Raw genomic sequence first — 22,663 nt, 5'->3', positions numbered from 1 at the left:
GTCACAGTGTGTATGAGTGTGTTTGTCACAGTGTGTATGACTGTGTTTGTCACTGTCCAAGAGTGTGTTTGTCACAGTGTATGAGTTTGTTTGTCACAGTGTGTATGAGTGTGTTTGTCACAGTGTATATGACTGTGTTTGTCACTGTCAAAGAGTGTGTTTGTCACAGTGTGTATGAGTGTGTTTGTCACAGTGTGTATGAGTGTGTTTTTCACAGTATTTGAGAGTGTTTATCACAGTGTGTATGAGTGTGTTTGTCATAGTGTATGAGTGTGTGTGTCACAGTGTATGAATGTGTTTGTCACAGTGTAGGGGTATGTTTGTCACAGTGTGTATGAGTGTGTTTGTCACAGTGTGTATGACTGTGTTTGTCAGAGTGTATGAGTGTGTTTGTCACAGTGTATGAGTGCGTTTGTCACAGTGTATGAGTGTGTTTGTCACAGTGTATGAGTGTGTTTGTCACAGTGTGTATCAGTGTGTTTGTCACAGTGTATGAGTGTGCTTGTCACAGTGTATGAGTGTGTTTGTCACCGTGTATGGGCGTGTTTGTCACCGTGTGTATGAGTGTGTTTGTCACAGTGTGTATGAGTGTGTTTGTCACCGTGTGTATGAGTGTGTTTTTCAGTGTTTGAGAGTGTTTATCACTGTGGGTATGAGTATGTTTGTCACAGTGTGATTGAGTGTCTTTGTCACAGTGTGTATGAGTGTGTTTGTCACACTGTATGAGTGTGTCAGTGTGTGAGTGTGTTTGTCACAGTGTAAGAGTGTGTTTGTCAGTGTGTATGAGTGTGTTTGTCACAGTGTGTATGAGTGTGTTTGTCAGAGTGTGTATGAGTGTGTTTGCCACAGTGTGAGTGTCTTTGTCACAGTGTGTATGAGTGTGTTTGTCACAGTGTATGAGTGTATTTGTCACAGTGTATGAGTGTGTTTGTCAGAGTGTGTATGAGTGTGTTTGTCACAGTGTGAATGACTGTGTTTGTCACTGTGTATGAGTGTGTTTGTCACAGTGTGAAAGAGTGTGTTTGTCAGAGTGTATGAGTGCGTTTGTCACAGTGTATGAGTGTGTTTGCCACAGTGTGAGTGTCTTTGTCGCAGTGTGTATGAGTGTGTTTGTCACACTGTATGAGTGTGTTTGTCACAGTGTATGAGTGTGTTTGTCACAGTGTGTATGAGTGTGTTTGTCACAGTGTGTATGACTGTGTTTGTCACTGAGTATGAGTGTGTTTGTCACAGTGTGAATGAGTGTGTTAGTCACAGTGTATGAGTGCGTTTGTCACAGTGTGTATGAGTGTGTTTGTCACTGTGTATGAGTGTGTTTGTCACAGAGTATATGACTGTGTTTGTCACAGTGTGTATGAGTGTGTTTGTCACTGTGTATGCATGTGATTGTCACAGTGTGTATGAGTGTGTTTGTCGCCATGTGTATGAGTGTGTTTGTCGCCATGTGTATGAGTGTGTTTGTCACCGTGTGTATGAGTGTGTTTGTCACAGATTATGAGTGTGTTTTCACAGTGTATGAATGTGTCACAGTGTGTATGAGTGTGTTTGTCAGTGTGTATCAGTGTGTTTGTCACTGTGTATGACTGTGTTTGTCAGTGTGTGTGAGTGGGTAAGTCATAGTGTATGAGAATGTTTGTCACAGTGTGTATGAGTGTGTTTGTCACAGTGTATGAGTGTGTTTGTCACAGTGTATGAGCGTGTTTGTCACAGTGTGTATGACTGTGTTTGTCACTGTGTATGAGTGTGTTTGCCACCGTGTGTATGGGCGTGTTTGTCACAGTGTGTATGAGTGTGTTTGGCACAGTGTATGAGTGTGTTTGTCACAGTGTATGAGTGTGTTTGTCACCGTGTGTATGGGTGTGTTTGTCACAGTGTATGAGTGTGCTTGTCACAGTGTATGAGTGTGTTTGTCACCGTGTGTATGGGCGTGTTTGTCACAGTGTGTATGAGTGTGCTTGTCAGTGTGTATGAGTGTGTTTGTCACAGTGTATGAGTGTGTTTGTCACCGTGTGTATGTGTGTGTTTGTCACAGTGTGTATGAGTGTGTTTGTCACCGTGTGTATGAGTGTGTTTTCACAGTGTATGAGTGTGTTTGTCAGTGTGTATGAATGTGTTTGTCACAATGTAGGAATAAGTTTGTCACAGTGTGTATGAGTGTGCTTGTCACAGTGTGTATGACTGTGTTTGTCACTGTCCAAGAGTGTGTTTGTCACAGTGTATGAGTTTGTTTGTCACAGTGTGTATGAGTGTGTTTGTCACAGTGTGTATGACTGTGTTTGTCACTGTCAAAGAGTGTGTTTGTCACAGTGTGTATGAGTGTGTTTGTCACAGTGTGTATGAGTGTGTTTTTCACAGTATTTGAGAGTGTTTATCACAGTGTGTATGAGTGTGTTTGTCATAGTGTATGAGTGTGTGTGTGTCACAGTGTATGAATGTGTTTGTCACAGTGTAGGGGTATGTTTGTCACAGTGTGTATGAGTGTGTTTGTCACAGTGTGTATGACTGTGTTTGTCAGAGTGTATGAGTGTGTTTGTCACAGTGTATGAGTGCGTTTGTCACAGTGTATGAGTGTGTTTGTCACAGTGTATGAGTGTGTTTGTCACAGTGTGTATCAGTGTGTTTGTCACAGTGTATGAGTGTGCTTGTCACAGTGTATGAGTGTGTTTGTCACCGTGTATGGGCGTGTTTGTCACCGTGTGTATGAGTGTGTTTGTCACAGTGTGTATGAGTGTGTTTGTCACCGTGTGTATGAATGTGTTTTCACAGTGTATGAGTGTGTTTGTCGGTGTGTATGAGTGTGTTTGTCACAGTGTGTATGAGTGTGTTTGTCAGTGTGTATGAGTGTGTTTGTCACAGTGTGTATGAGTGTGTTTGTCACAGTGTGTATGAGTGTGTTTGTCACAGTGTATGAGTGTGTTTGTCAGTGTGTATGAGTGTGTTTGTCGCAGTGTGTATGAGTGTGTTTGTCAGTGTGTATGAGTGTGTTTGTCACAGTGTGTATGACTGTGTTTGTCACTATGTATGATTGTGTTTGTCACAGACTGTATGACTGTATTTGTCACAGTGTGTATGAGTGTGTTTGTCACTGTATGAGTGTGATTGTCACAGTGTGTATGAGTGTGTTTGTCGCCATGTGTATGAGTGTGTTTGTCACAGTGTATGAGTGTGTTTATCACTGTGTGAGTGTGTTTGTCACAGTGTAGGGGTATGTTTGTCACAGTGTGTATGAGTGTGTTTGTCACAGTGTGTATGACTGTGTTTGTCAGAGTGTATGAGTGTGTTTGTCACAGTGTATGAGTGCGTTTGTCACAGTGTATGAGTGTGTTTGTCACTGTGTGTATGAGTGTGTTTGTCACTGTGTGTATGAGTGTGTTTGTCACCGTGTGTATGAGTGTGATTGTCACAGTGTGTGAGTGTGTTTCTCACAGTGTGTATGAGTGTGTTTGTCACAGTGTATGAGTGTGTTTGTCACAGTGTATGAGTGTGTTTGTCACAGTGTATGAGTGTGTTTGTCACAGTGTGTATCAGTGTGTTTGTCACAGTGTATGAGTGTGCTTGTCACAGTGTATGAGTGTGTTTGTCACCGTGTGTATGGGCGTGTTTGTCGCCATGTGTATGAGTGTGTTTGTCACCGTGTGTATGAGTGTGTGTCAGTGTGTATGAGTGTGTTTGTTAGAGTGTGTATGAGTGTGTTTGTCACAGTGTATGAGTGTCTTTGTCACAGTGTGTATGAGTGTGTTTGTCACATTGTGTGAGTGTGTGTCTCACAGTGTGTATGAGTGTGTTTGTCACAGTGTATGATTGTGTTTGTCACAGTGTATGAGTGTGTTTGTCACAGTGTATGAGTGTGTTTGTCACAGTGTGTATCAGTGTGTTTGTCACAGTGTATGAGTGTGCTTGTCACAGTGTATGAGTGTGTTTGTCACCGTGTGTATGGGCGTGTTTGTCAACGTGTGTATGAGTGTGTTTGTCACAGTGTGTATGAGTGTGTTTGTCACCGTGTGTATGAATGTGTTTTCACAGTGTATGAGTGTGTTTGTCAGTGTGTATGAGTGTGTTTGTCAGTGTGTATGAGTGTGTTTGTCAGTGTGTATGAGTGTGTTTGTCACAGTGTGTATGAGTGTGTTTGTCACAGTGTATGAGTGTGTTTGTCAGTGTGTATGAGTGTGTTTGTCACAGTGTGTATGAGTGTGTTTGTCAGTGTGTATGAGTGTGTTTGTCACAGTGTGTATGACTGTGTTTGTCACAGTATATGAGTGTGTTTTTCACAGTGTATGAGTGTGTTTGTCACAGTGTAGGAGTGGGGTTGTCACAGTGTGTATGAGTGTGTTTGTCACAGTGTGTATGACTGTGTTTGTCACTGTATGAGTGTGTTTGTCACAGTGTAGGAGTATGTTTGTCACAGTGTGTATGAGTGTGCTTGTCACTGTGTATGACTGTGTTTGTCACTGTGTATGAGTGTGTTTGTCACACTGTATGAGTGTGTTTGTCACTGTGTATGTGTGTGTTTGTCACAGTGTGTATGACTGTTTGTCACAGTGTGTATGACTGTGTTTGTCACTGTGAATGAGTGTGTTTGTCACAGTGTATGAGTGCGTTTGTCACAGTGTATGAGTGTGTTTGTCACAGTGTATGAGTGTGTTTGTCACAGTGTATGAGTGTGTTTGTCACAGTGTGTATCAGTGTGTTTGTCACAGTGTATGAGTGTGCTTGTCACAGTGTATGAGTGTGTTTGTCACCGTGTGTATGGGCGTGTTTGTCACCGTGTGTATGAGTGTGTTTGTCACAGTGTGTATGAGTGTGTCTGTCACCGTGTGTATGAATGTGTTTTCACAGTGTATGAGTGTGTTTGTCAGTGTGTATGAGTGTGTTTGTCACAGTGTGTATGAGTGTGTTTGTCAGTGTGTATGAGTGTGTTTGTCACAGTGTGTTTGAGTGTGTTTGTCACAGTGTGTATGAGTGTGTCTGTCACAGTGTATGAGTGTGTTTGTCAGTGTGTATGAGTGTGTTTGTCACAGTGTGTATGAGTGTGTTTGTCAGTGTGTATGAGTGTGTTTGTCACAGTGTGTATGACTGTGTTTGTCACTATGTATGATTGTGTTTGTCACAGACTGTATGACTGTATTTGTCACAGTGTGTATGAGTGTGTTTGTCACTGTATGAGTATGATTGTCACAGTGTGTATGAGTGTGTTTGTCGCCATGTGTATGAGTGTGTTTGTCACAGTGTATGAGTGTGTTTATCACAGTGTATGAGTGTGTTTGTCACAGTGTAGGAGTGGGTTTGTCACAGTTTGTATGAGTGTGTTTGTCACAGTGTGTATGACTGTGTTTATCACTGTATGAGTGTGTTTGTCACAGTGTAGGGGTATGTTTGTCACAGTGTGTATGAGTGTGTTTGTCACAGTGTGTATGACTGTGTTTGTCACAGTGTGTATGAGTGTGTTTGGCACAGTGTATGAGTGTGTTTGTCACAGTGTATGAGTGTGTTTGTCACCGTGTGTATGGGTGTGTTTGTCACAGTGTATGAGTGTGCTTGTCACAGTGTATGAGTGTGTTTGTCACCGTGTGTATGGGCGTGTTTGTCACAGTGTGTATGAGTGTGCTTGTCAGTGTGTATGAGTGTGTTTGTCACAGTGTATGAGTGTGTTTGTCACCGTGTGTATGTGTGTGTTTGTCACAGTGTGTATGAGTGTGTTTGTCACCGTGTGTATGAGTGTGTTTTCACAGTGTATGAGTGTGTTTGTCAGTGTGTATGAATGTGTTTGTCACAATGTAGGAATAAGTTTGTCACAGTGTGTATGAGTGTGCTTGTCACAGTGTGTATGACTGTGTTTGTCACTGTCCAAGAGTGTGTTTGTCACAGTGTATGAGTTTGTTTGTCACAGTGTGTATGAGTGTGTTTGTCACAGTGTGTATGACTGTGTTTGTCACTGTCAAAGAGTGTGTTTGTCACAGTGTGTATGAGTGTGTTTGTCACAGTGTGTATGAGTGTGTTTTTCACAGTATTTGAGAGTGTTTATCACAGTGTGTATGAGTGTGTTTGTCATAGTGTATGAGTGTGTGTGTGTCACAGTGTATGAATGTGTTTGTCACAGTGTAGGGGTATGTTTGTCACAGTGTGTATGAGTGTGTTTGTCACAGTGTGTATGACTGTGTTTGTCAGAGTGTATGAGTGTGTTTGTCACAGTGTATGAGTGCGTTTGTCACAGTGTATGAGTGTGTTTGTCACAGTGTATGAGTGTGTTTGTCACAGTGTGTATCAGTGTGTTTGTCACAGTGTATGAGTGTGCTTGTCACAGTGTATGAGTGTGTTTGTCACCGTGTATGGGCGTGTTTGTCACCGTGTGTATGAGTGTGTTTGTCACAGTGTGTATGAGTGTGTTTGTCACCGTGTGTATGAATGTGTTTTCACAGTGTATGAGTGTGTTTGTCGGTGTGTATGAGTGTGTTTGTCACAGTGTGTATGAGTGTGTTTGTCAGTGTGTATGAGTGTGTTTGTCACAGTGTGTATGAGTGTGTTTGTCACAGTGTGTATGAGTGTGTTTGTCACAGTGTATGAGTGTGTTTGTCAGTGTGTATGAGTGTGTTTGTCGCAGTGTGTATGAGTGTGTTTGTCAGTGTGTATGAGTGTGTTTGTCACAGTGTGTATGACTGTGTTTGTCACTATGTATGATTGTGTTTGTCACAGACTGTATGACTGTATTTGTCACAGTGTGTATGAGTGTGTTTGTCACTGTATGAGTGTGATTGTCACAGTGTGTATGAGTGTGTTTGTCGCCATGTGTATGAGTGTGTTTGTCACAGTGTATGAGTGTGTTTATCACTGTGTGAGTGTGTTTGTCACAGTGTAGGGGTATGTTTGTCACAGTGTGTATGAGTGTGTTTGTCACAGTGTGTATGACTGTGTTTGTCAGAGTGTATGAGTGTGTTTGTCACAGTGTATGAGTGCGTTTGTCACAGTGTATGAGTGTGTTTGTCACTGTGTGTATGAGTGTGTTTGTCACTGTGTGTATGAGTGTGTTTGTCACCGTGTGTATGAGTGTGATTGTCACAGTGTGTGAGTGTGTTTCTCACAGTGTGTATGAGTGTGTTTGTCACAGTGTATGAGTGTGTTTGTCACAGTGTATGAGTGTGTTTGTCACAGTGTATGAGTGTGTTTGTCACAGTGTGTATCAGTGTGTTTGTCACAGTGTATGAGTGTGCTTGTCACAGTGTATGAGTGTGTTTGTCACCGTGTGTATGGGCGTGTTTGTCGCCATGTGTATGAGTGTGTTTGTCACCGTGTGTATGAGTGTGTGTCAGTGTGTATGAGTGTGTTTGTTAGAGTGTGTATGAGTGTGTTTGTCACAGTGTATGAGTGTCTTTGTCACAGTGTGTATGAGTGTGTTTGTCACATTGTGTGAGTGTGTGTCTCACAGTGTGTATGAGTGTGTTTGTCACAGTGTATGATTGTGTTTGTCACAGTGTATGAGTGTGTTTGTCACAGTGTATGAGTGTGTTTGTCACAGTGTGTATCAGTGTGTTTGTCACAGTGTATGAGTGTGCTTGTCACAGTGTATGAGTGTGTTTGTCACCGTGTGTATGGGCGTGTTTGTCAACGTGTGTATGAGTGTGTTTGTCACAGTGTGTATGAGTGTGTTTGTCACCGTGTGTATGAATGTGTTTTCACAGTGTATGAGTGTGTTTGTCAGTGTGTATGAGTGTGTTTGTCAGTGTGTATGAGTGTGTTTGTCAGTGTGTATGAGTGTGTTTGTCACAGTGTGTATGAGTGTGTTTGTCACAGTGTATGAGTGTGTTTGTCAGTGTGTATGAGTGTGTTTGTCACAGTGTGTATGAGTGTGTTTGTCAGTGTGTATGAGTGTGTTTGTCACAGTGTGTATGACTGTGTTTGTCACAGTATATGAGTGTGTTTTTCACAGTGTATGAGTGTGTTTGTCACAGTGTAGGAGTGGGGTTGTCACAGTGTGTATGAGTGTGTTTGTCACAGTGTGTATGACTGTGTTTGTCACTGTATGAGTGTGTTTGTCACAGTGTAGGAGTATGTTTGTCACAGTGTGTATGAGTGTGCTTGTCACTGTGTATGACTGTGTTTGTCACTGTGTATGAGTGTGTTTGTCACACTGTATGAGTGTGTTTGTCACTGTGTATGTGTGTGTTTGTCACAGTGTGTATGACTGTTTGTCACAGTGTGTATGACTGTGTTTGTCACTGTGAATGAGTGTGTTTGTCACAGTGTATGAGTGCGTTTGTCACAGTGTATGAGTGTGTTTGTCACAGTGTATGAGTGTGTTTGTCACAGTGTATGAGTGTGTTTGTCACAGTGTGTATCAGTGTGTTTGTCACAGTGTATGAGTGTGCTTGTCACAGTGTATGAGTGTGTTTGTCACCGTGTGTATGGGCGTGTTTGTCACCGTGTGTATGAGTGTGTTTGTCACAGTGTGTATGAGTGTGTCTGTCACCGTGTGTATGAATGTGTTTTCACAGTGTATGAGTGTGTTTGTCAGTGTGTATGAGTGTGTTTGTCACAGTGTGTATGAGTGTGTTTGTCAGTGTGTATGAGTGTGTTTGTCACAGTGTGTTTGAGTGTGTTTGTCACAGTGTGTATGAGTGTGTCTGTCACAGTGTATGAGTGTGTTTGTCAGTGTGTATGAGTGTGTTTGTCACAGTGTGTATGAGTGTGTTTGTCAGTGTGTATGAGTGTGTTTGTCACAGTGTGTATGACTGTGTTTGTCACTATGTATGATTGTGTTTGTCACAGACTGTATGACTGTATTTGTCACAGTGTGTATGAGTGTGTTTGTCACTGTATGAGTATGATTGTCACAGTGTGTATGAGTGTGTTTGTCGCCATGTGTATGAGTGTGTTTGTCACAGTGTATGAGTGTGTTTATCACAGTGTATGAGTGTGTTTGTCACAGTGTAGGAGTGGGTTTGTCACAGTTTGTATGAGTGTGTTTGTCACAGTGTGTATGACTGTGTTTATCACTGTATGAGTGTGTTTGTCACAGTGTAGGGGTATGTTTGTCACAGTGTGTATGAGTGTGTTTGTCACAGTGTGTATGACTGTGTTTGTCACAGTGTATGAGTGCGTTTGTCACAGTGTATGAGTGTGTTTGTCACTGTGTGTATGAGTGTGTTTGTCACCGTGTGTATGAGTGTGATTGTCACAGTGTGTGAGTGTGTTTCTCACAGTGTGTATGAGTGTGTTTGTCACAGTGTATGAGTGTGTTTGTCACAGTGTATGAGTGTGTTTGTCACAGTGTGTATGAGTGTGTTTGTCACAGTATGAGTGTATTTGTCACAGTGTATGAGTGTGTTTGTCACCGTGTGTATGAGTGTGTTTGTCACAGTGTGTATGAGTGTGCTTGTCAGCGTGTGTATGAGTGTGTTTGTCAGTGTGTATGAGTGTGTTTGTCACAGTGTATGAGTGTTTTTGTCAGTGTATGAGTGTGTTTGTCACAGTGTGTATGAGTGTGTTTGTCACAGTGTGTATGAGTGTGTTTGTCAGTGTGTATGACTGTGTTAGTCACAGTGTGTGAGTGTGTTTGTCACAGTGTGTGAGTGTGTTTGTCACAGTGTATGAGTGTGTTTGTCATAGTGTGTATGAGTGTGTTTGTCACAGTCTGTATGAGTGTCTTTGTCACAGTGTATGAGTGTGTTTGTCACTGTGTATGAGTGTGTTTGTCACTGTGTGTATGAGTGTGTTTGTCACAGAATATGAGTGTGTTTGTCAGTGTGTATGAGTGTGTTTGTCACAGTGTGTATGAGTGTGTTTGTCACAGCGTATGAGTGTGTTTGTCACAGTGTATGAGTGTGTTTGTCACTGTGTGTATGAGTGTGTTTGTCACAGTGTATGAGAGCGTTTGTCAGTGTGTATGAGTGTGTTTGTCACAGACTGTATGACTGTATTTGTCACAGTGTGTATGAGTGTGTTTGTCGCCATGTGTATGAGTGTGTTTGTCACAGTGTATGAGTGTGTTTTTCACAGTGTATGAGTGTGTTTGTCACAGTGTGTATGAGTGTGTTTGTCACAGTGTATGAGTGTGTTTTCACAGTGTATGAATGTGTTTGTCACAGTGTGTATGAGTGTGTTTGTCACAGTGTGTATGACTGTATTTGTCACTGTATGAGTGTGTTTGTCACAGTGTATGCGCGTGTTTGTCACAGTGTGTATGAGTGTGTTTGTCACAGTGTAGGAGTATGTTTGTCACAGTGTGTATCAGTGTGTTTGTCACTGTGTATGACTGTGTTTGTCACTGTGTATGAGTGTGTTTGTCACACTGTATGAGTGTGTTTGTCACTGTGTATGTGTGTGTTTGTCACAGTGTGTATGACTGTTTGTCGCAGTGTGTATGACTGTTTGTCACTGTGAATGAGTGTGTTTGTCACAGTGTATGAGTGTGTTTGTCACAGTGTGTATGAGTGTGTTTGTCACTGTGTGTATGAGTGTGTTTTTCAGTGTTTGAGAGTGTTTATCACATTGTGTATGAGTATGTTTGTCACAGTGTGTATGAGTGTGTTTGCCACAGTATGAGTGTGTTTGTCACAGTGTATGAGTGTGTTTGTCACCGTGTGTATGAGTGTGTTTGTCACAGTGTGTATGAGTGTGCTTGTCAGTGTGTGTATGAGTGTGCTTGTCAGTGTGTATGAGTGTGTTTGTCACAGTGTATGAGTGTTTTTGTCAGTGTATGAATGTGTTTGTCAGTGTGTATGAGTGTGTATGAGTGTGTTTGTCACAGTGTGTGAGTGTGTTTGTCACAGTGTATGAGTGTGTTTGTCATAGTGTGTATGAGTGTGTTTGTCACAGTGTGTATGAGTGTCTTTGTCACAGTGTATGAGTGTGTTTGTCACAGTGTGTGAGCGTGTTTGTCACAGTGTATGAGTGTGTTTGTCATAGTGTGTGAGTGTGTTTGTCACAGTGTGTATGAGTGTCTTTGTCACAGTGTGTATGAGTGTTTTTGTCACAGTGTATGAGTGTGTTTGTCATAGTGTGTATGAGTGTGTTTGTCACAGTGTATGAGTGTGTTTGTCACAGTGTGTATGAGTGTCTTTGTCACAGTGTGTATGAGTGTTTTTGTCACAGTGTGTATGAGTGTCTTTTTCACAGTGTGTATGAGTGTCTTTGTCACAGTGTGTATGAGTGTCTTTGTCACAGTGTGTATGAGTGTTTTTGTCACAGTGTATGAGTGTGTTTGTCACAGGGTGCATGAGTGTGTTTATTACAGTACGAGTGTGCATTTATAATAGCGAGTGTGTTTATCATAATATATGTTTATGATGGGGTGAGTGATTTTAGTGAGTGTGTGCGTTCAGAGCCGATGGATTGCACAATTACTGAATGATTTTATAATGGACCCATTACAGGGGAGAAATTTTATAATCACTATTTGTATGACAGTGCATTAAAAATGCTCAGTGATTAAATGATGGTGCATTGCAAGGGAGGGGTCTGGGCAATCACTAATTTTAATAGGGCTATGTTACGGAGGCAAGTCTACAGTCACTAATGATTTAACAAGAAGTATGTGACGGGGATGTCTGCACAATCACTAATTTAATGAGGGGTACATTACACAGAGAGGGTCTGTACAGTCACTGATTGAATAAACGAGGGGGACGTTACACAGAGAGTCTGTACAATCACATTTAACGAGGGGTACATTATACAGAGCGGGTCTGTATAATCACTGATTTAGTGAGGGGTACATTACACAGAGAGAGTCTGTACAATCACTGATTTAATGAGGGGTATGTTAAATCTCAAGGGTTTAATAACCTTGCTTGTATATAATAATTAAAAAGAGTACGCATGAGACAGAGTTCAGTTCACAGCCATCACTTTCCAGAATCTTCTCAACTCAATGCACTCTATTTCCCAAAGTGCATTGCACATCACAACTATGGTAAGCTATGTGGGACAATTCAAATACAACATTCAAAATACACAACAGGGTACATTATGTTAAGTATGTGTATTGTATTGAACAATTAACACAAAGACTTAAACGTATAACTCAAACAGGTCTTTACTGGTTGGAGGTAGGGACTATACGTAGGTCTTTACTTCATGCCCACAGGCGGGAACTGAGGGGAGATCAGTAACCACAGTACTATTTATACCCCTATGGCCAGGAGTGGTACTGCGTATCACTACGCCCTACAAGTAGTGCAGTCCTGTCCATAGGTTCAAAGTAGCACACATATTACATACACAACATTCCTCCCTTCCTAGCTTTACAGTCATCTCCCCATTTAACATATAACATATATACATATATAACTTCAGGTTTACATAACAGAATAACATAGATACATAGATAACTTCATGTCAAAACAGATCACAGATTCAGTCTCTGCGGAAAACAGTTCACAGATTCAATCTCTGTGGTGTAGTCGGTTCACGTTGCTGGAGTGACTCATTCAATAGTCCTTCCATGGATTTAACAGTTTGAACTTCCGAACTGAATTGGCTCCGTTCGGAGGGACCACGTGTGTGATCTGGTAGAGGTAATAATGGTTCAGATGGGTCATCTTCTGTTTTGACTTTTCCTTTTCTGCTTCTTGGAGACTCTCTGGGCTCCACTGTCAGCTGCCAGCTGCATGCGCAGTTCCTCCTTCTCTTCCTCCTTTTTCCGTAGTAGAGCCACCTTCTCCCGATGTTCCGTAGACTTTCGGTGCTCCTCCATGATTTCTGTATGGTGGGAGTCGAAGTTACAAGTTGGGCAGGACAGGACATAGTAATGTTCGGTGTCATCCTGATCTAGGCCAGCGAGAGGGTCTTCTATTTCCTCCATACCCAGCTGGGCGTTAGCCAGCTTTTGTTCCAAGTCCAGACATCTTTCCTGAAGAGACTTCTTCATGCGTACCTCTTCATCCAGCTTTTTCTGGGCTTTCAGCAAGTCGTTTACTAATGACCTCATTTGAGATTTTACTACTTCAACTTCTTTTGGAGATTGATTGATCGGACTATTCAATCCCTCTACCGGAGCAGCTGTTTCAGCGGTCTGTTGTTCTACGTTGACGTGAGTCAGCGTACTTTTGGCATCCAAGGGCTGCTCTGTTGCAGTCATCTCAGTCTGTGTTGCCACCTCAGCTCTTCCAATAACCTTTGAGAGCTCCGAACCCCTTTCGTTTGAATATTGAAGTTCGTGTTCAAGTTTTTCCCATTTCAGAGTCCTGTCCTTCAGCATATGCAGGAGTTGGCTGACCGTTAACTCCTCTGACATCAGACGTTTTGTGTGCTCCTGCTCCATTTTCTCCATCAGCTGCTTCTGTTGTCTTTCCAGATTCTCCAACTCTATATCAAAGAACTCTTTCGTTGCATTCAACTCTTGCTCAAAACGGCGAAGCATTTGTTCTAATTGCTGTTGTAGTTTGAAATGGAGTTGAGTTCGAGCCCGGTGTCCCTCAGAAATGGGCACATCAGTAGACTTGCCAGACTCAGAATCCACAGTTAAACTATGTTGTTGTTGCTCAGTGGAATTCTGTGCTGAAACTTTGTCTTTTGCACCTGAGTTGGGCTTACCATCATCCGTTCCAGAGTCTGGGCCGACTATCTTCACCGAGTTCTCACTCGTTATTGTTTGTAGGAAATGCCAGTCCATATTCATTTTCCTAATCCACTCCCATCCTAGTAGTGGAGAACCTCCTTCAGATATCACATATAAGTCCATTATTTGACTGTCTTCGCCCTTGTGGACCACTGCAACCTCTATTTTCCCGATGGGGTACACTCTTTGCCCCGTGTATGTTTTCAATATAATCCCCGTATCCTGTAGGGGAATATGTTGGAATAACTTTCCGTAATCTTTCTTATTTATGACCGTCAATGCCGATCCAGTGTCCAATTCCAGTTTTACTTGGACTCCTTCTATCTGAAGAGTGACCCAAATTGTCTGGAGGTCTGCACCCTTACCAGCGTTGAGCACTCTTAAGCTAGCCAGTTCATTACAGCTTAAGCTAGCCAGTTCATTACTGCTAGCGTCTGAATCGGACTCCTGTTCGGTCACCTTGTGTACCTTTGCGTATTTTCCTTGCGGTGACTTCTTGTTGCTGGTCTTCTTCCCTGACCTGCATACTCTAGCTATATGTCCAAGCCTACCACAAGTTCTACATTCTTGGTTTTTAAACCAACACTGGTTCTGATCATGCGTTGTCTTTCCACAACGATAACATTTGCCAGAACTCACACCCAATTTGTGTGCACTGAGCTCCGGTGACCGTAGCTGCATTACTGCCGTGCCTCTCGCTGCGGCTTCGTGTGCTGCTGCCATAGTGACCGCCTTCTCAAGCGTCAGCTCATTCTCCTCGAGCAGTCGCTTTTGTGTATCCTGTTTAAATAAACCACACACAAATTTGTCTCGTAGTGCATCTGTCAGTCCCGTTCCAAACTGGCAATATTTCGCTAATTTACGCAATTCCAGCAAATATTCAGCATTGCTTTCATGCTGTAGCTGCCTTCTGTCGTAAAATTTAAATTGTTCCGCTAGCATCAGCGGCGTGGGGTTTAGATGATCTTTCAGGACAGTAACAATCTCATCGAACGTCTTATCCGCCGGTTCATCTGGTGATAACAGGTGTTTCAATTGCCCGTATGTCTTCGCACCCATTAAATTTAATAATGTTAGAGCTTTATCTTGGTCACGAATTTTATTGGCCTGACAATAATTTTTTACTCTTTCAACATATATGGCCCAATCTTCGAGGTCACTATCAAAGGTGCTAATATTCCCGTGTTTAGGCATTGTAGATTTGCAATTTCTCAGATTTTATTTTGTTTACTTGTTATCAAAGATGGCGGCTTCCCGCTCTTGCCGTCGTCCTCCGCCCACAAAATGGCGGTTTTCCCGCGCTTGGCGGTCTTCACCCGTCCCCCGACGCCGTCTCCCTTCAGCCCCCGAGTGCGGCCCTTATCTTCGCCGCGATCGATAGCCCGCGCTGTGCACCGCGGCTCTCGCACCTTGAGCTTCTGCAGCCGCCGCGCCTTTCAATCCGAGTGCGGCCCTTATCTTTGGTCCCGATCGCTGGCCCGCGCTGCGCCTCGCACTTGAAGCGGCTCCCGGCCTCTGGCTCACCCGCTCGCGCGGCTCTTGCTCGCTCCCTCCCGGGCTCTGGCTTACCCGCTCGCGCGTTTCACCGCGGCTCTTATCAGGGATTGCGATCGCCCTTATCTTCTCCAACTTCCCCAGCCCTGTCTTTGCAGCCAACGCTGCACGGCTTACCCCACCACCTAGGTTGAACAAGGAAACTGCAGAAAGACTTCTGTCAGTCGCTGGAAGCTGTCAGGATGGCTGCTGCACTCCAGTGCTCAGTCGCTGATGGAGGCTTCAGAGTCCTAAAGCCTGTCGCTTCTAGTGGGGTGGTGATGTTTGAAACCTCTCTTCAACTGCCGCAGGGTAAGAACCTGACTCGTCGCCAGTGTTAAGTATGTGTATTGTATTGAACAATTAACACAAAGACTTAAACGTATAACTCAAACAGGTCTTTACTGGTTGGAGGTAGGGACTATACGTAGGTCTTTACTTCATGCCCACAGGCGGGAACTGAGGGGAGATCAGTACCCACAGTACTATTTATACCCCTATGGCCAGGAGTGGTACTGCGTATCACTACGCCCTACAAGTAGTGCAGTCCTGTCCATAGGTTCAAAGTAGCACACATATTACATACACAACACATTACACAGAGAGGGTCTGTATAATCATTGATTGATTTAATGAGGGATACATTACACAGAGAGGGTCTGTACAATCACTGATTGATTTAATGAGGGATACATTACACAGAGAGGGTCTGTACAATCACTGATTGATTTAACGAGGGGTACATTACACAGCGGGTCTGTACAGTCACTGATTGAATGAACAAGAGGGTGTCTATAAGCAGTCACTGATTACTTTTACGAGGCATTTGTTACAGAATGCAAGCCTGCACAGTCATCGAGTTTGAGCAGAAGGTAAAAAAGAAGTTTGTAGTCACTGATTGTCACTTTGATTGATCTTCACTAGGAGCATGACATTGAAACCCCCTATGGGATGTTGCACGTTGTGATCCGCGGTGCACCAAAAGGAAACCGCCCGGCGATCCTGACCTACCATGATGTCGGGATGAACCGTAAGTACAGCTGTTTGCACTGCTTACCATAGAGAAAAACATACAGTAAAATAGAAATCTGTTTGGAACCAAGATCTCTATACAATGAGAGTGAAATGGGTTTAACTCATTGAATTATGTACAATAGAATTGAATGGAAAGCTGTTTGGCCGATTGGAATTCTATATAATGGGGATGAATGTCAAGGGGTTTGGTTCGTAGAAATATTTATGCTTGGATGAAAATGATGTTTGGAGTGGTTTTGCGATGGCCTAGTAAGTAGAGGCACTGTTTAGCGATGCACGAAAACATCCAGACCAGAAAGTGCCATTTTTGATTCCTGGTCTGTGCTAAGTTACCTGTTGTCAACTGGACGAGCAGTACTGGTGCTAGGATTGGCCTACACTGTCCTGGATAAGACCAGTCTCTGCTCATAGTTACACCAGTATAGAAATAACAGCCTTTAATGAAGGGCATTGAAGTGTGAGTCGCAACTATGGGATTCCTGTTAAAAGAGTCAGACGAAAGGTCATTGACCTGACACGTTAACTCTGTTTCTCTCTTCACAGATGCTGCCTGACCTGCTGAGTTTTTCCAGCATTTTCTGTTTTTATTTCAGATTTCCAGCATCTGCAGTATTTTCTTTTTGTATTAGACTCTTCATTACCTGATTGGATGATTCTTGACTGTCAGTCAAACAGCTTTTCTCCCCAATCTCCAATACTTTTATAACTAATAAACAAAAGTGTTCAAAGAATTTGAAAAAAAACACTCTTTTTAATGCCCCTGTGACTGTTCTCACTGGTTGCTGCCAGCATTATGCTGGAGATTAATCTTTAATTCCTGGTCTCTCCAGGACAATGCTGGAGGGTTCTAAAGGAACCACAGGCTGCGACAGTTACAAACTGGCGCTCCTACGAAGGTAGCATGTTTTCTGTGGCCTAGGAAGAGTAGGGTTAATGTTGTCATAGTTACAGGGCTGTGGAATATTCACCCAATCATAAAAGCAATTAGCATCACTGGGAAAGGTCAGTGAGTGGAGGATGGGCGAGTGCCCCAGTTTCATGGTCACCGTGCCCGCATGCTGCTGCTTCTTCTGTATCGGGCGCAGGTGTTTCCCTTTGAGACAGCCCTTGGTTACACCAATTATAATTGCAAAGGCAGCACTTTTAGTGCTGAGCAGGGCTGTGAGTGGCTGTGTGGACCGACTGTGCTGAGCAGATAATTGCAGAGGGAGTCTCGCCACCAAGACCCTTTCTAGTCCAGCAATCTATTAGATAATTACCTTTTGCTTCCTCACCCCCTCCCAGACAGGCATAAAGTCAAGATCTATCCCAGTGTGACAGGTTAACATAGGAAATTTCCATGATAAAAGTGGACATAGAATGGGAAAAAGTTGACATGGCGTGCGCGTGGATGTAAGATTTTAATATATTGGCCCAGAAATTCGGGTCGGTGGCTTCCCGTGGGTGCAAGCCCCCGACCTGCACTTACCTAGCGCGCCGGCCGTTGTGCTGTGGGCCCGTGTGGGATTCCGATCCTGGGCCTCCTCCAACTGCTGGCGCGCAGTGCTTGCGTATCCCAGGGGCGCAGTTAGTTCGAAGCGTCCCCTGGGATCACGTGGGCCATGGAGAGGCAATGGTAGCAGGGAAATGCCCATTCATAAAATTGACAGGAAGAGCTGTCAAAACTATAAATACTATAAGCCCTAAAACATAACTAAAACTTCAAATAAAAATTTTTTAAATCACATTTTTAAAATAACTATAAATTACATAAAATAACTATTTTAAACAATAATTTAAATTTTTGAAAAAATTAATTACATTTTCTAATGGGGATAAAAATAAACTTACCTTTCTTTCAAGTATTTAAAAATAATAAACTTGTGGAAAAAATGTTTTAATTTTAATTAATTCACCACTTACCTTGTTAAAAGCAGGCCTTGCGCCTGCTTTTTAGAAGTGTAACTGCTGGAGCCTTACCCTCCCGGAGAAACCGTGAAAAAAAATGTAAGTTCCAGGCGCACGCGCTGCCTCTCCGGCATACGCGTTCGACCTCTGAACCCCTTCCTTTAAGGGAACGGAAGTTCCGGTTTCCTGCGCATGCGCAGTGCATGCACGAAACCGGCAGTTTCGTTGGGCCTACGGGTGAGTACCCAGCGCGTACTCACCCATGGGGACCCGAATTTCTGGGCCAAAAGATATGGAGAAGGGATTCTCCAATGACAATATAATATCTATATATATAAAGCGGCTCTTCTGTCTGTCTGTCTGTCTGTCTGTCCGCCTGGTCTCGATACGTTTGGAAGTTACAGAGCGTACCGACGCGCGCGTCGCCTCAAAAGAAAGCTTGCGATTCCGGACCGGTCATCGGCGTATTTACGTTTCGGCCGGACAAAAATCCCGCCCGCGGTATCCCAAAAACGTTCAGCGTTCCGCTCATTAGCATCTCATTAGCGACCGTGTGACGTCGAGGTCTTCCTACAGTTGAGTGTCGAGTGACTCGACGATTGACCAATCCTACGCTTCGGTGACCTGACCGGTCGACCAATCGGTGCGTGTGTGGGCGGGCCTTATCCTTCTGAACCGAGGTGAGTGGCCGCCATCTTGATTTTTCACGATTCTTTCCCCCACACTTTCTGTGTGTTAGGGAACTAAGGTAAATATTTGAATTATGTGTTAGGGAATTAATTAACAATTTATTTCAGTTTTATATTGTGTTTAGCAACCCCCCCTCCCTCCTCCTCACCCTCGCGCAGGGGGGACTCGGTGCTGGTCTCCAGGCCCGCTGCAGGCAGGCCTGAAGCTCCAAAAATTTCTCTATCTCTCTCTCTTCCCTCTCTCTCTCCTTCTCCTCTTCCCTCTCTCTCCTTCTCTTCCCTCTCTCTCCTTCTCCTCTTCCCTCTCTGTCTCTCTCTACTTCCCCCTCTCAGGTTTGACGGTGTCGGGGCCTGAAGTGAGCCGCTCTAACGGCCGCCAGCCCGCGGGGTTTCCCTGCCTACTCCCCGCGGGCCGCCTCGCGGTGCTGGCACTTGACCGCGCATGCGCCGCCCGCCCGCGAGAGCCCGCTCTGGCTTTTTTTTAAACGGCAACCACGCATGCGCGCGGCCGTTGCGCAGCCGCCTTGACGCCGGCACGCATGCGCACGGCCCCCGTGACGCCAGCACACAGCCTCGTGAGATCGCGGGGGGTGCGAGCCTCGGGAAATCGCGGGGGGCGGGCGGGAGAGAGCCTCGGGAAATCGCGGGGGGCGGGAGAGAGCCTCGGGAAATCGCGGGGGGCAGGGGGGGGGAGAGAGCCTCGGGAAATCGCGGGGGGGGGAGAGAGCCTCGGGAAATCGCGGGGGGCGGAGAGAGCCTCGGGAAATCGCGGGGGGCGGGGGGGGGGAGAGAGCCTCGGGAAATCGCGGGGGGGGGAGAGAGCCTCGGGAAATCGCGGGGGGGGGGAGCCTCGGGAAATCGCGGGGGGCGGAGAGAGCCTCGAGCCTCGGGAAATCGCGGGGGGCGGAGAGAGCCTCGGGAAATCGTGGGGGGGAGAGCCTCGGGAAATCGCGGGGGGCGGAGAGAGCCTCGGGAAATCGCGGGGGGCGGAGAGAGCCTCGGGAAATCGCGGGGGGGACTGCCTCGGGAAATCGCGGGGGGGAGAGCCTCGGGAAATCGCCGGGGGGGGGGGAGCCTCGGGAAATCGCGGGGGGCGGAGAGAGCCTCGGGAAATCGCGGGGGGGACTGCCTCGGGAAATCGCGGGGGGGAGAGCCTCGGGAAATCGCCGGGGGGGGGGGGGGGAGAGCCTCGGGAAATCGCGGGGGGGAGAGCCTCGGGAAATCGCGGGGGGCGGGGAGAGCCTCGGGAAATCGCGGGGGGGGAGAGCCTCGGGAAATCGCGAGGGGAGAGCCTCGGGAAATCGCGGGGGGCGGGAGAGAGCCTCGGGAAATCGCGGGGGGGAGAGCCTCGGGAAATCGCGGCGGGGGAGAGCCTCGGGAAATCGCGGGGGGGGGAGAGCCTCGGGAAATCGCGGGGGGGGAGAGCCTCGGGAAATCGCGGGGGGGAGAGCCTCGGAAATCGCGGCGGGGGAGAGCCTCGGGAAATCGCGGGGGAGAGAGCCTCGGGAAATCGCGGGGGGGAGTGCCTCGGGAAATCGCGGGGGGGAGAGCCTCGGGAAATCGCGGGGGGGAGAGCCTCGGGAAATCGCGGGGGGGAGAGAGCCTCGGGAAATCGCGGGGGGGGAGAGCCTCGGGAAATCGCGGGGGTGGGGGGAGAGCCTCGGGAAATCGCGGGGGGGAGAGCCTCGGGAAATCGCGGGGGCCGGGGGGGGAGAGAGCCTCGGGAAATCGCGGGGGGGAAGAGCCTCGGGAAATCGCGGGGGGGAGAGCCTCGGGAAATCGCGGGGGGGAGAGCCTCGGGAAATCGCGGGGGGGGAGAGAGCCTCGGGAAATCGCGGGGGGGAGAGCCTCGGGAAATCGCGGGGGGGAGAGCCTCGGGAAATCGCGGGGGGGGAGAGAGCCTCGGGAAATCGCGGGGGGGAGAGCCTCGGGAAATCGCGGGGGGGGAGAGAGCCTCGGGAAATCGCGGGGGGGAGAGCCTCGGGAAATCGCGGGGGGGCGGGGGGGGAGAGAGCCTCGGGAAATCGCGGGGGGGAGAGCCTCGGGAAATCGCGGGGGGGGAGAGCCTCGGGAAATCGCGGGGGGGAGAGCCTCGGGAAATCGCGGGGGAGAGAGAGAGAGAGAGAGGGTGGGGGAGAAGAGAGAGGGGGTGGGGGAGAAGAGAGAGAGGGGGAGGGGAGCGGAGAGAGGGGGAGGGGAGACAGGGTGGGGGAGGGGAGAGAGGGTGGGGGAGCGAGGGAGGGTGGGGGGAGGGGAGGGAGGGTGGGGGGAGCGAGAGGGTGGGGGAGCGAGGGAGGGTGGGGGGGAGGGGGGAGGGAGGAGGGTGGGGGAGCGAGGGAGGGTGGGGGGAGCGAGGGAGGGTGGGGGGAGGGGAGAGAGGGTGGGGGAGGGGAGAGAGGGTGGGGGAGCGAGGGTGGGGGGAGGGGAGCGAGAGGGGGAGGGCAGGGAGAGGGGGGGGGAGGGAGGGTGAGAGAGTAAAGCAGGGAGAGACGGGGAGGGAGAGAGAGGTGTGAGGGGAGGGAGAGCGTGAGGAGAGGGGGAGGGAGAGTAAAGCAGGGAGAGACGGGGGAGGGAGAGAGAGGGTGAGGGAGGGAAAGAGTGAAGGGGCGGGACAGGGAGGGAAAGAGTGAAGGGGTGGGAGAGCTTACCTTCTTCCTTCCTTCGCAGGGTCCATCGGGCCACCTTTCCCCCCCCCCCCGTCGCGCTCTCTCTCTTCCCCCCGTCGTCGCGCTCTCTCTTCCCCCCGTCGCGCTCTCTCTCTTCCCCCCCGTCGCGCTCTCTCTCTTCCCCCCGTCGCGCTCTCTCCCCCCGTCGCGCTCTCTCTCTTCCCCCCCATCGCGCTCTCTCTCTTCCCCCCCGTCGCGCTCTCTCTCTTCCCCCCCGTCGCGCTCTCTCTCTTCCCCCCCGTCGCGCTCTCTCTCTTCCCCCCCGTCGCGCTCTCTCTCTTCCCCCCCATCGCGCTCTCTCTCTTCCCCCCCGTCGCGCTCTCTCCTCCCCCCGTCGCGCTCTCTCCCCCCCGTCGCGCTCTCTCTCTTCCCCCCCCGTCGCGCTCTCTCTCTTCCCCCCGTCGCGCTCTCTCTTCCCCCCGTCGCGCTCTCTCTTCCCCCCCGTCGCGCTCTCTCTTGCCCCCCGTCGCTCTCTCTCTTCCCCCCGTCGCTCTCTCTCTTCCCCCCGTCGCTCTCTTCCCCCCCGTCACTCGCTCTCTTCCCCCCCGTCGCTCTCTCTCTTCCCCCCCGTCGCTCTCTCTCTTCCCCCCCGTCGCTCTCTCTCTTCCCCCCCCGTCGCTCTCTCTCTTCCCCCCCGTCGCTCTCTCTTCCCCCCCGTCACTCGCTCTCTTCCCCCCCGTCGCGCGCTCTCTTCCCCCCCGTCGCTCTCTCTCTTCCCCCCCGTCGCTCTCTCTCTTCCCCCCCCGTCGCTCTCTCTCTTCCCCCCCCGTCGCTCTCTCTCTCTTCCCCCCCCGTCGCTCTCTCTCTTCCCCCCCCGTCGCTCTCTCTCTTCCCCCCCCGTCGCTCTCTCTCTTCCCCCCGTCGCTCTCTCTCTTCCCCCCCCCCGTCGCTCTCTCTCTTCCCCCCCCCCGTCGCTCTCTCTCTTCCCCCCCGTCGCGCTCTCTCTTCCCCCCCGTCGCTCTCTCTCTTCCCCCCCCCCCCCGGTCACTCTCTCTCTTCCCCCCCCCCGGTCGCTCTCTCTCTTCCCCCCCCGTCGCTCTCTCTCTTCCCCCCCGTCGCTCTCTCTCTTTCCCCCCCCCCGTCGCTCTCTCTCTTCCCCCCCCGTCGCTCTCGTCTCTTCCCCCCCGTCGCGCTCTCTCTTCCCCCCCGTCGCTCTCTCTCTTCCCCCCCCCCCGGTCGCTCTCTCTCTTCCCCCCCCCGGTTGCTCTCTCTCTTCCCCCCCGTCGCTCTCTCTCTTCCCCCCCGTCGCTCTCTCTCTTCCCCCCCGTCGCTCTCTTCCCCTCCGTCGATCTCTCTCTTCC

General features: G+C 47.8%; 1 protein-coding gene across 5 annotated transcripts in view; it reads left to right on the top strand.

The window, feature by feature from the left end:
• The window catches only part of ndrg4 (NDRG family member 4), a 461,376-nt gene that overhangs the window by 318,286 nt on the left and 120,427 nt on the right, over positions 1 to 22,663 (top strand). For all 5 annotated transcript variants that reach the window (XM_085991057.1, XM_085991055.1, XM_085991053.1 and 2 more), the window contains one exon: positions 16,010 to 16,115. In XM_085991057.1, the coding sequence (XP_085847183.1) occupies positions 16,010 to 16,115 (106 nt within the window). The remainder of the gene's footprint in view (positions 1 to 16,009; positions 16,116 to 22,663) is intronic.

The sequence above is a fragment of the Somniosus microcephalus genome, chromosome 6 (assembly GCF_052327205.1).
Source record: "Somniosus microcephalus isolate GS21.2 chromosome 6, FLI_Smic_1.0, whole genome shotgun sequence".
NCBI lineage: Eukaryota > Metazoa > Chordata > Chondrichthyes > Squaliformes > Somniosidae > Somniosus > Somniosus microcephalus.
The sequence above is the reverse complement of the archived record's forward strand: the minus strand, read 5'-3'. Positions and strand labels throughout refer to the sequence as shown.